General features: G+C 50.2%; 1 protein-coding gene across 1 annotated transcript; it reads left to right on the forward strand.

Annotated features, from left to right (window-relative positions):
* Positions 1 to 966: 966 nt before the first annotated feature.
* Positions 967 to 11899, forward strand: LOC116625747 (adenylate kinase isoenzyme 1). Its single transcript, XM_032394574.1, has 3 exons — positions 967 to 1134; positions 11100 to 11294; positions 11891 to 11899. Exons 1-3 carry the CDS (start codon positions 967 to 969, stop codon positions 11897 to 11899), a joined length of 372 nt encoding a protein of 123 aa, XP_032250465.1.
* Positions 11900 to 13119: the final 1220 nt, after the last annotated feature.

A 13119-nucleotide genomic window follows, 5' to 3' on the forward strand; every position in this document is an offset into this window, starting at 1 on the left:
GGCATCTACAAGCAGGAGGGAACAGGGCTGCCACAGGGAAAGAAGAGCCGGCTCTCAGGTCTCAGGGAGGAGGGGAGATTTAAGCTGGGCCCTGTGAGTTGCTAGGAATTCACTAAGCCAAGGCGGAGGGAAGCAAGACACCAACATTGCATTATAAACTACTGCACTCCATGGGCATTCCTGGTAGCGGTGGACGTTCATTTACTCATCACCCACTACTATAAGTCAGGAACTGTGCCAATTAATAGAAACATAGGGACCAGCAAGACAGAAACAGTCCTTGCCCTCATGGAGTATAAAGTCTGGCGGCGGAGACAGACAAGAACAAGTAAACAGGCAAAATCATCGCTGATCATGGCCGCTGCTATGGAAGAAATGGGGCTCTGGGATGGAATGATGGGGAGGGAGTCTCTTAGAGAAAGCCTGATGGGGGGGCTGTGACCTGAAGGCAGTGGAGGGGGGACTTACCGTGCAGGGGAAACATCAGGAGAGGGCTGTTTGGCAAGTTTAAGGGACAGAAGAGGCCACTGGGGCTAGAGCAGAGTGGAGGAAGAGAAGGGTGGTGTGGGATGGTCTGGAGGATGGGCGAGTTCCTGCCCTGCTCTGAGCCTGTTTCCGCAACTGTAGAATGGGATGATAGAGTCATTGAGATTCTTCAAGGAGATGCTGTGTGCAGAGGGCCAGGCCTGCTGAAGTTCACATCTGCTTCACAGCGACCCATAACAGCACTAATGCATGCCATGCCTGGATATACCATTAGGCATGGATATGCACCCCCAGATGCCACCCTAGGGCAAAAGTGGGTATGCCAGGAGACCCGTGTCCAGTGTCACTCACCAAGGACACACACTAGGCTGTGGACACAGTCACATCGGTGCGTGCTGGTCCCTGCAGGCACCAAACCCTCTCCCCACCTCTTCCCTGGGCCCCCCAGACATCCTCAAGTCCCCCCTGATCATCTTCGTGATGGGCGGCCCAGGTTGTGGCAAAGGGACACAGTGCAAGAACATGGCGACCAAATATGGCCTCTGCCATGTGGGGCTGGGCCAGCTGCTGCGGCAGGAGGCCCAACGCAGCACCCAGCGGGGCCGGAAGATCCATGACATCATGCTGCAGGGGCTCCTGGTGCCCATGGTGAGAGCTCACAGGCTCCGGGGCAGAGGGAAGAAGAAGGGGGTACATTAGGATGAGCTTCCCTGGAAGCCCTGCAGAAGCAGATAGGCCCAGAAGGCCACAGCTCCTGGCCTGGCCACTGCCTTGCTGCCTGAGTCTCCGTGTCCTCACCTGTAAAAAGGGGAGAACAGCTGGACCCACAGCAGGAGTCTGTAGTGAGGGTTGGCTGATGTCATTCCTATAAAGCACGTGGCAAAATGCCTGGTACTTCACAAGCACTCGGTAAAGTTTGCTAGTATTTATTCCTTTTGTGACCTTGGGCGTCTCTATCACCGACCCCTTCTGTACCTGTTTCCTCACCTGTAAAATGAAGGTCACCCCTGGACCTGGCACATGGTAGCCACTTGCCCAGTAGATGGGCTCTGTGCATCAGAGTGGCCCCAGGACACCAGAGCAGACCCAGAATCCCAGGCCCTGGGGAGGGCAGGTACTCCCTGGATTCACCTGAAGTCCAAACTGAGGGAGAGAACTTGACAAGGTGGCCATGTAGGTGAGGGACCCCGGGGCACTGAAGCCGCCACCCCTTTCCTTCCCAGGGCATCATCCTAGACATGATCAGCAATGCCATGTTATCTCGCCCAGAGAGCCGGGGCTTCCTCATTGACGGCTTCCCGCGGGAGCTGAGGCAGGCCAAGGAGTTTGAGCGCATTGTGAGTGACCCCAGGGGGTGTGAGTGTGTGGTGAGGTGTGAAGCCACTCCTCCCTCCCCACCTCGGATGGAGTCCAGAAGGGGTGAGACTCGGGGGAGAGGAGATGGCAAAGGGGCAATGGCGTTTTGTATTGTCAAGGGACAGTCAGGAGACTGTTGGAAGCTTCTAGAACCTGGTGAGCTGGCCGGGACAAAGTCATATTAATATCTTCCTGCACATAGATTATCTGCCCACTGAGTAGCACGTGGATTTAGCATCATCTCTGGGCCATAAGGATGGAGTATCATCTATGTATTTAACCACCTGTCCCCAAATAGTTTGAGAACAGGCTCTGTCCTTAGGAGTTCATGGGACAGGCTCAGTCCCTGCTCTTCGGATGCCAATAGACAGGCATTGACCAATGCATGACTTGCTGAACAAAAGAGAGACGTTTCTGGCAGCAGTAAATGCAGTCAAGAGCCGGAGACAGAATGACATCCTGGAGGGACTCAATGGGCTGTTTGGGTTAGCTGGTCCCCATTGGCCTCCTCGAAGTGAGGACATCGGACAACTGAGCTGTGCAAGGAGGAGCCAGCTGGTGCTGGCGAGTCGGACTACCTTTCTTCAGGTTACTTCTGCAGGCCAGCACTGCTGACGTCACGAGAAGACCCATCCACACACCGGGACAGCCATGGCTGGAGCGTCTGGAAACACCCGAGCAGGACAAGCGAAACTGGCAGATTGTCAGCCTCCAGGCTTTTCCCGGAACTTGCCAGATAGGGTCGAAATGCCTTTAAAGAAGTCCAGATGGGAATCAAACAGAGGTTGCCCAGGGCTGGGGCAGGTGGGGCCCTGCCCTTTGTCTGCACCTGCTTGGGAGCAATTTCTGTTGGGCTCATCGAAGTGACTCGCAGGGCAAATATTGGGCTCCCTCTCCTGGTCTGGGCGCTCTGAGGGCAAAGGCCGGGCTCGTGAATCTCTCCGTCCTCATGAGCCCTGGGCCGGCGCCCAGCCTGCAGTAGGCCCCAGCCCTCGATGCCAGCTCAGCGGACTCCACAGGTGCACAGAGTCTCAGACCAGAAGCTGCACAGCCCTGACCCTCAGGCCCCATGTGGTCCACCAATGGGTTCCGTGTGGACTCTACAGGTTTTTAAGGCCAAGCTTCGAAACTCGGGAGATGCCACATCAAAACTCCCAGCTTCCCTTGAAAATCGCCTGACTCGGCAGGCACAGGGCCCGCATGTCCCCATGGCAACAGCAGCATGACTGCATCTTGAGCTTTTTCCTGAGCCCAGCGCTGTTCTTGACACTACACGGAGGAGCTCTGATCTTTCGGAATGTTCCAGAAAAATCTTCCTTGCACCATCAGCATCCTGCTTTTTTACAGAGGGATTGGGTGACTTGCCCGGGATCACATAATTTAGGTGGTGGACGCAGGCCATACACCACGGCAATTGGTTCCAAGGCCTAGATTTTAACTACGTCGGCGGGGGACCCTTCTCCGCCTCCCGGTGGTCTCCCCGCTACACCCGCGGAAGGTTGCCTCTCCATCACGGAGGCCGAGCGCCATCTGCCATGTAGGATCATGCTTGTGTTGGGGTTTTATGCTAAGAGGAACAGAACGCATGCTTTCCTCTTGTGCCCATGTGGCTGCCAAAAGTGCAAAAATGAAACAGGGCTCTGGGTTAGGAGAGTGGATTTTCTTTGTGGAGAATTTTCTAGATCTCTGCGAGCTGCCAGGCCCCTGCTGGCCTTTGAGGACCCTGGAGGCCCCGTCCTTAGGTCTGTCCGGGGGTCCCCGGAGGCACCCAGCTTGGTCCTTCCATCCCGACCCTGCTGGGCTGGAGTGTCTCTTTTAGGGCGGTCTCTGATGCTGATGCGCGTTTGGAGCTCGGGTCACACTCAGTCACTTTCTCCACCTGTCTGTGACTCGCACGAGACTCGGCCTCCCAAGCCTCAGTGTCCTCATCTGCGAATATGGACAGAAGTGCTACAGGCATCTATCTCCTCGATGTGGGGCGATGGGGAAGGCTGATTCCCGAGACAGTTTCCTGTCTGTTTCCAAGATCGATTCGGTCACCTGTGCACCTGTCTGAGAACACAGCTCCGGGGAGCCGAGGCCCCGGGGAGGGTGGCCTATGTCAAATGAGCACGCGGGGACTCCCCACCAGGAAGCACTCTGCACAAGGGGCGGCGAGGAGGACCAGATAACCACGTGCAGCTCCGATGCTTATCGTCAGGTTGGACTTGCTTGGAGTATCCGTGACCAGTCTCCCTGAAACGCCCAGACACAGGACCCATTTCTCTGGGTCCATGTTTCTCCCAAAAGTGCCACCTGCAGGGAAACTCCCCTGTTCACAGAAGAAGACTTTTAAATAATTATATATTTAAAAAAATTTTTTTTGTTAATTAGAGGCTCACGGGAAATTGCCCTGTACCCTTCACCCAGTTCCCCCCACGGGGGTGGCATCGTCCAGTATCACAACCAGGATGTTAGCGTTGCTGCGTATTTGATTTTAGTTGCCTCCGGAGCAAGGGATGCTCTCTTTTCATTTCCCAAAGTGCTCTCATTGCCCACCCTCCCCGCCCGGCAAAAAGTAGAAAAAGGCATTTGGGGGAATGCAGTGTTGTAAGTAACAGCACTGACCTTGAAGTGCAAATTGACCCCGCGAAACCTTGCACTCGGAAGCACCCAAGAGGATGAAGGCACCCACGTCCTGTTCACTGTCCTCACCAGGAAGGGGACTCGCTTGTGCGCTTGTGTGTGCGCGTGCTCCCTGAGTGGAAAAACCCACAAGGCCAACTTTGGTATCTCTGGTGCCAGATTTCAAACACGCACACAACTGGAACGATCTAAGGGATCTCCACGTCCCCAGATCAAACCATCATCAAGGTCTGGCCACACTTGCCTTATCTGCACCAGATCATCTTGTCACGGGGGCCTGAGTGGCTCAGTTGGTGAAGCATCTGCCTTGGGCTCAGATCATGATCCTGGGGTCCTGGGATCGAGCTCCACGTCAGGCTCCCTGCTCAACGGGGAGCCTGTTTCTCCCTCTCCCTTTGCCCCTCCCCCTTGCTCTCTCTCTCTCTCTCTCAAATAAATAAAATCTTTAAAACACACACACACACACACACACACACACACACACACACAAAAGTCTTGTTACAGTTGCCGATTGTGTGCTTTGAAGCAGATTCCAGGTCCCATTTCTGGGCGCTCCCTCATCCAGACGCTCCTGAGATGGTTAACATTCATGCCTCGAGACCATTCGATGCCCAGGCCACCTCTGAGTTTCCCCAGTGTCTGAAGAATGTCTCTTTGGTTTCCATAAGGTTAGATTTGCGAGGAAAACGAGGCCCACACCTCGCTAGGTGTCTCCTAATCCAAGGCAGGTCTTCGGCCTTGCTTGCTTCCCTCCTGCCTTTGACTCACCAGAGAGCCTGGGATTCGGATTTGTCCAGGGGCTTCCTGCCTCGTGGTATTCCTTAACTCGTCTCTCTATCCTTCATTTGTGCTGCACACGCAAAATTAACTACCGACCCACTCAGATTCAGGTTCAATACATTGGGTGTCTGTGCGCGTGTTTTTGAATCCGTAAATATTTTTGTATATATTTTCCAAAAGATGAAGATTTTTGCAAAATCAAAACACTTCCCATTGTCCCACGTTAATATCTTTCATGTCCTCAAACAACTGATTGATATTCAAATTTCCGTGAACATCTTCAAAATCTTTGTCTTCTTACGTCTGGTTTTAATGAGGATTTAAGTAAGGCTGACAGTGCAGTGGGTCGCTATGTCTCACGGTCCTTGTCATCAGTCGGCGCTCCTTCCATCGCGGCTGCTTCTGTTTTCCTTGCCGTTGGGTTCATGGAAGAAGCCACGGCTTCGGGTCTCCTTATTTCGCACAGCCTGGATTTTGCTGATTGCAAAGCATTCTTTACCACGTTCCTCTCTCCACTAGATCTATCAATCGGTAGTGTGTCTAGAGTCTTGCTCGCTGGGGACTCAGATGCCATTTCTTCAACAGGTTTTGTAGGCATTGACGGGAACTGTGTGTCGGGTGGCACACAATGCTTAGTTGTCTCTGCCCTGGTTGGATTATCTCTTAAATGTGTTTGAGTGTGTTATTTTGGAGGAATCGGGCCCCCGAATGCTCACTGGGACACAGGAGGTGGACTTGAGAAAGTGGGAAAACAGAGTATGTGTCGTGCTTATGGTTCTGTGACATCTGTCCAATTCTGACGATGTCCATCCAATTCCATGACATTCTGTGCTCCTCAGGGTTTGGCTCCTCCCCTACGTGGTGGCAGATGAAGCAGGGTGAATTTGGCGTAGAGCACTGTGGTTCAGTACTTTTTGTCTTGCGTAATTTCCAGGAGGCTGCCCGGCTGCCACTACCTTTAGTGAGGGGTCCGTAATGGCTGGAAGGGTGTCCCCCAAATTTGTATGTGGAAGCCCTCACCCCTAGGACCTCAGAATGTGACTATGGGTGGAGAGAGGGTCTTTAAAGAGGTGAGCAAGTCAAAAGAGGTCATTAGGGTGGGCCCTGATCCAATCCGACCAGTGTCCTTATGAGAAGAGATTAGGACACGGACACACACAGAGGGAGGACACAGGGAAAAGCCCAGGAAAGGAGTCGCAGAAGGAACTAGCCGGGTGGACACCTTGATTTTTCTTTTTTTTAAGATTTATTTATTTATTTTGAGAGAGAGATTTTTCTCTTCTGGTCATGTTTTCCACATGGATTAGCGGGAATCCTTCCCTAAAGAAGAAATCTCTTTCCTCATCAAGGGCTGTTGGGGTCTCCTTCCTCGACAAAGGCTATTTTTCAGACTGAGGCGTTGGTGTCCTGTTTCCTTCCAATGGTGCCCACGAGGTTGGTCTGCTTTGCCTTCCTTGTTTTGTTCTCTCTCATCGCTAGGAACTCACGGGTCTTTGTCGCTGTTGATGTGAGAGCTGTCACATCGGTGGCCAGGGGGCACCCTTTCTCGCTGACATGTGTGTCCTCTGGCACAGCCACGTTCCCCACCCCACCCCACCACCTTTCACACTTCCTGCTGAATCCTAGAACTGGCCATGCCTCGAAGGAGCCCTTTCTGAGTGGCGTCCACTCTGGGGGCCAGGGGTGCCCATTGCCACCGTTTCCAGGCCTTTTCAGGGGACAGAGCTGGAAAACACAAACTTGTGAAAGGGGAAAAAAAATATCACAAGTTCGTACTGATGTTTCCAGTTCACACTTACCATGACTGTGCCTTCTTCTCTTTCCCAAAACACTGGACTCCTAAAACCATGAACACGGTCATTCGCATTATTCCATCAGATGCAAAATAGTTTCCAAGGAATGTACCATATTAACTACTAAGACCAAAACGACTGAAGGAAGTTTAAGATTTCTCTGCGGCTCTGATTTCCCTTGTAATATTCCTCACTGTGGATGTACACAAAAAACACCGAGTTGCCCGAAATAATTATTTTCTCTGCGTAGTTAATGCATGACAATAACACTCAGTTGGGTACATTTGTTTCGGTTTGGTTTTGGATATTTACGGAACGCCGGAGAGAGCTCATTTCCAGCCATTCCTGTCCGTCCCCAACCCCCATGGGCAACCATTTTCAGTAGTGTTTGGTTTGTCTTTCTGGTGTTTCTTTTTGCAAATATAAAGCCAGTGTGTGTGCGTGTGTGTGTGTGTGAGAGAGAGAGAGAGAGAGAGATCTTCCTCCTCACACAAAAACTATTGTTCTGTATATACTTGTCTTCATTTTTTTTTTTAACTTTACAATATATCCTGCAGATCTCCTATGGGCGCCAAAGACTTCCTTGTCCCCTTTCTGTTCCAAGGTGTGGCACTGCCATCGTTTATCCCGCTGATCTCCCACTGACAATAAATTGTCGGACAACATATTGGAAGACAAAAAGCTGTTGGCAGTCTTGTGCCACCACAAACAATGCAAGACTAAATAACCTCCGCATGGCATTTCTTTTCTTTTCTTTTTTTTGCTAGTTATCTTTACAATAGGTTCTTTGGAGTGGGTTTTTAGACTAAAGAGAAACATGTGGATCATTTTGCTAGCTATCACCACGGTCTTTGTTTTGCATTGCCACCAGCGAAACATGAAAGTGTCCTTTCCTCACACCCACACCAGCAGAGGATGCTGCCAAACTTTTGAATGTTTGTCACCCTGCTTAGGTGCAAAATGGTGTTTTGGGGTAGTTTAAATGGGCGTTTCTCTTACTATGAGTGAGGCTGAACATCTTCCTCAAAGTTTAAGGGCCATTTTTATTTCTTTTGTGTGCTCTTTATATCTTTAGCTTTATTTACTTATTTTTTTCTGACAGAGAGTTGGTCTCTTCTTGATTTCTAGGAACTCTTTATATATTGGGCTATATTGCAAATCTTTCCCCCCCACTTTTTTTTTATAAATTTTTTTTTTTTTAGATTATTTATTTATTTATTTGAGAGAGAGCGAATGAGAGAGAGAGCACATGAGAGGGGGGAGGGTCAGAGGGAGAAGCAGACTCCCTGCCGAGCAGGGAGCCCGATGCGGGACTCGATCCAGGGACTCCAGGATCATGACCTGAGCCGAAGGCAGTCGCTTAACCAACTGAGCCACCCAGGCGCCCCTCCCCCCCCACTTTGTCAGTTATCTTTTGACTTTGCTTTATGGTATCTGTCATGCAAAAATTGTTTTTAAATTTTTAATCAAATTTATCATATTTTGTTATTTCTTCGGGATTTTAAGATCACCGCCCCCCCAATCCTAGGCTTATAAGGGAATCTACTCATGGTTTATTTAGTACCTGTATGACCTTATTTCTTACATTGATATCTCTGATCCATTTGGGACTTATCCTATTTTTTGGAATGAGGTAAGGGTTCAATTTGACCTTTTTCCAAATCGTGATCCAGTTGTTCCAGGATCCTCTAGTTAACAGGCTGTGCTTTCTCCATTTATTTGGGATGCCACCCTCACCATGTAACAACTTTCCATATTCACTTGGGTCAATTTATGGATACTACTCTGTTCCAGGGGTCTCTTTATCTCCCTGTGCCCTTTATCCTGCTGTCTGAGTTATGGCAGCTTTATTAGCCTTTAATATGTTAGGGTTCAATACCTCCTCTCCCACCCCTACTATCCATTGGTTTTCTTTGCCTAGGTTCTCCTGGACATCCCCGCGTGTTTGATTTTGTATACGAATGTTAGAGTCAGCCAATTCAACTAAAAATATGTTATCACGTTGAAATTACAAACTAATTCAGGAACTCTCACCTTTACGATGTGGTCTTCCTATCCATGCACATTTTTATCTTTCTTTTGTTCAAGTCTCCTTTGAGTTAAATCTTATCCAAGTTTTCCTTAAAGATTGTCCTTAAGACTTTGCACATTTTTGGAAAAGTTTTGTCTGAGCATTTTATATTTCATTTTGTTGCTGTTGTAAATGGGGTCTTCTTTTCTAACTGGTGATTTTTGTATACATGTAGACTATTGACCTCTGTGTGTTAGTGTTATATCCTGTTATTTTTAGCAAATATTTTATCAAATCTTCTTAAGTCTATACTGGTTTATCTATTGATTTTCTTGAGTTTTCCAGAAATATAATCACATCACCTGCAAACAGACATGGTTCTACCTCCCTTCTTCCAAATTCAGGTTTCTCAAAGTGATTTCTTTTATCTCATTGCTTTAGCTAATCTCATACCTTATTAAGTCATAGGAGCAAGAGTGGGCAATTTTATCTTGTTCCCAATTTCAGTGGGAAAGCAAATTTCCATTAAGATGCTGGCTAGGGGGCGCCTGGGTGGCTCAGTTGGTTAAGCGACTGCCTTCGGCTCAGGTCATGATCCTGGAGACCCGGGATCGAGTCCCGCATCGGGCTCCCTGCTCAGCAGGGAGTCTGCTTCTCCCTCTGACCCTCCCCCCTCTCATGTGCTCTCTCTCTCTCAAATAAATAAATAAAAAAATCTTTAAAAAAAAAAAAAAAAAAAAAAAAAAGATGCTGGCTAAAGGGAGCCTGGGTGGCTCGGTCGTTAGGCGTCTGCCTTCGGCTCAGGTCGTGATCCCGGGGTCCTGGGATCGAGCCCCGCATCGGGCTCCCTGCTCTGCGGGAGGCCTGCTTCTCCCTCTCTCACTCCCCCTGCTTGTGTTCTCTCTCTCGCTGTGTCTCTCTCTGTCAAATAAATAAATAAAATCTTAAAAAAAAAAAAAAAAGATGCTGGCTAAAGATATTTATCAATTCCTAGCCTCTTTAAAAATCTGGAATGCATGCTCTATTTTGTTAATTGCCCTTTCTGTGTTTATGAGGAGGATCATATGCCTTTTCCCTCAGAGGTTCATACGATAAATTGTATTGAACCATCCTTGCTTTCTGGAATGAATCTCACTTGGTTGTAATTTTTTTTTTTTAATGCATCATTGAAGTCTATTTTACAACGAAATTCTGGAGGAACTTGTAGGAGGTAGAGCTCACAGTGGGCAGACATGGAGATCTAGAAAGGTCTCCTTGAGACCAGTCAGGGAGGTCAGAGCAGCAGTATGGGTAACGGTGAGCTGGGGGCTCTTTTTTTTTTTTTTTTTTAAGATTTTATTTATTTATTTGACAGAGAGAGACAGGGAGAGAGGGAACACAAGCAGGGGGAGTGGGAGAGGGAGAAGCAGGCTTCCTGCTGAGTCAGCAAGCCCGATGCGGGGCTCGATCCCAGGCCCCGGGATCATGACCTGAGCAGAAGGCAGATGCTTAACAACTGAGCCACCCAGGCGCCCCTGAGGTGGGGGCTCTTGTACCTTACCCAGTGGAAGTATCTGGAATGCTTAAATCCATCTTAGAAGAAATATTTCAATCCAAATATCCATCGGCCTAGAACTAAGTCATGGTACATCCATACGGTTGGAATCTCCTTATGGGCCAGTATGGAAACATCTCCACTTATACTGAGTGAAGTCGAAGGCAAATCAGTATCTTCACCACTTGTATAAAAAAGGAGAAAAAAGGACATCGGAGCCCATTTGCTTTTACAGTATATGCCCCAAATAGTAGGTAACTCCAGGAAGGAGTTGCCTCCAGGGAGGGTGAAACTGGGTGGCTGGGGATGTCCCTGTTAGTGTTGTTTACTTATGAGCTTCTGCCAAGGTCCTACCTATCTCAAAAAATAAATATGTAAACACTAACTTGGAGCTAAAAAATCAGATGAACCCAGGGGGCCCACACAATTCTAGACTCCTGATCTCAGGGTAGAGGGGTCAGGGAGCCACTGCACCTAGGCCCTTCCTCATCCAGCCCCCTTTGCTGGTGCCTAGGTGGGCCGGGCCCCAGACATCGTCATCATGTTTGACTGCTCCATGGACACGATGGTTCGGAGAGCGCTGCACCGGGGCCGCGTAGAGCGCCGGGCAGATGACTGTGAGTCGGCCATCCGCCAGCGCCTGGAGACGTACTACACACTGTGTGAGCCAGTCTTGACCTTCTATCAGCAGAAGAACCTGCTCTGTAATGTAGGTACTCCCTGCTTGCCACTCACCTCCCGCCGCACCGACGGACTCCCCAGGGGAACAAGACAGGGGTCATGCCGTGGCCCACATCCTGGACCTCTCTGGGCCTGTTTCCCCACTGTGTACACTGGGGAATTTGGGAACTTCCATTCCTTCCGTTGGGCAGTATGCGCACAGGCCGTGGCCTTCCAGCCACGACGTTTGAGGTCTAAACAGAATGTCTCCAAAGCTGCAACATTAAATACATTTTAGAATGTATCTACAAAATATAAGGTTAGGACAATTGGTGAACCACAGCTCAAGTCCAGCCATATACATTCCCCAGGGGGAAGGTAGGGCTATCTTAATTCTTAAAGTGACCCGTCTATGAAGACATTAAACTTTGTTGTCCCCATTTCCGGCTGAAGGCAGGAGTGTGAGATGAGGCTGAAAGGAGGGTGTCTTGTGGAACTAGTTTTGACCAACGAGGTTGGGAAGGGAGGGCGGGGGGCCGGGTGAGGTGGGGGAGGCAATTCCCCCCACCTTCTGCCCTCCTACGGCCTGCTCCAAGGGACCGCACCTCTGGCCAGCTGCTAGTGACATGTAACATTGTGTTGCAGCCTTCCTGACCCATTTCCCTCTCCCCTCACTTGCATGGCCCTGGCACTGCACCTCGAGATTTTTTGCCTGCACTTTATTAAAGAGGCCTGCTAACCTGCTTCCCCCTTTTGGAGGAGAGGAGGACGGTGTCCCTGCTGTGACTCAGCACTGACCCTTCACTCCCCCTCCTCTAGATCTTGGCAGAAGAAGCTCCAGAAAACATTTTTGCTAAGTGCTGTTCTGTCATTGAAAGCCTGCAGGGATGGGAGGGGCTGGGGGCTCTGCCTTCGCCCTCATCCCAGAACCCACACGGGGTTCAGAAGGGGCGCAGTGCCTGTGAGGTAAGACATCTGGTGACGGCAGGCCAGGCTTTAATCTGAGCTGACTCCCCACGAGGCCCCAGACTGACAGCCCCTTTCTGGGCCGTGGCACCACAGGGGTGGGTTGACTGCGGGCCCCCCCACAGGAGCAGGTTCCTGACCAACCTGGACAAGGCCTGGGGGGGAGCTATGAGCTGTCATGGGCTCCTGCTTGGGGCTGCCCTTGAAGCCTGTGGGCCCAGGCTTCTGAACATGAAACCTGTGTTAACATTCAACTCTAAGCCCAGAAAGAGCACTCCAGGAACACAGTAGGCCTCGAGATGATCGCCCCTGGGCCAGACAGCTCAGATGGCCCCTCAGGTCGCTCTTCCACATCCGGTCCTCACCCTCGGGCGGCAGAGCCTCCCACCCAGCACTGAACCGGTGCCATTCTCTAACAGGCCTGGTTTCTACGCCGGGGCCCGCTGACGGACGAGGCCCCAGCCAGGTGCCTTACCAAGGCCAGTCTGACTCCCGTGAGGCGCACACAGCCATGGGTTTGCTGTGGTGGCAGGCTGCGTCCATGGAAACACCTGTCCCCAGAGCCCCTCCTGGGTGTCTTGCTCCCCATGTCCCCAGAGGGAAAAGTGGGATGGGGGAAGATTACTCCACTGGGGCTCACCCTATTCCCTTTTCTGCAAGGCAACACCAGAAGAGCAGTCTTTGGGGGGCCCAGACCCCACTGATTGGCCAACCCTTGTTCCTCTTTAACTTGTCTCCTACAAACACAACTGCGGCCAGCACGCAGTTTTTAGACAAAAAGCACTTTATTTAACCAAAAAAAAAAAAAAGGGAGGGGGGGTTAGGAAAGCACAATGCGCCTGCAGAAAACTATTTTTTCTTATAATTCTTTTTCTTAAAAAAAAAAAAAAGGAAGGAAGGAAAGAAAA

Source organism: Phoca vitulina, unplaced genomic scaffold (assembly GCF_004348235.1).
Source record: "Phoca vitulina isolate PV1807 unplaced genomic scaffold, GSC_HSeal_1.0 scaffold81, whole genome shotgun sequence".
NCBI lineage: Eukaryota > Metazoa > Chordata > Mammalia > Carnivora > Phocidae > Phoca > Phoca vitulina.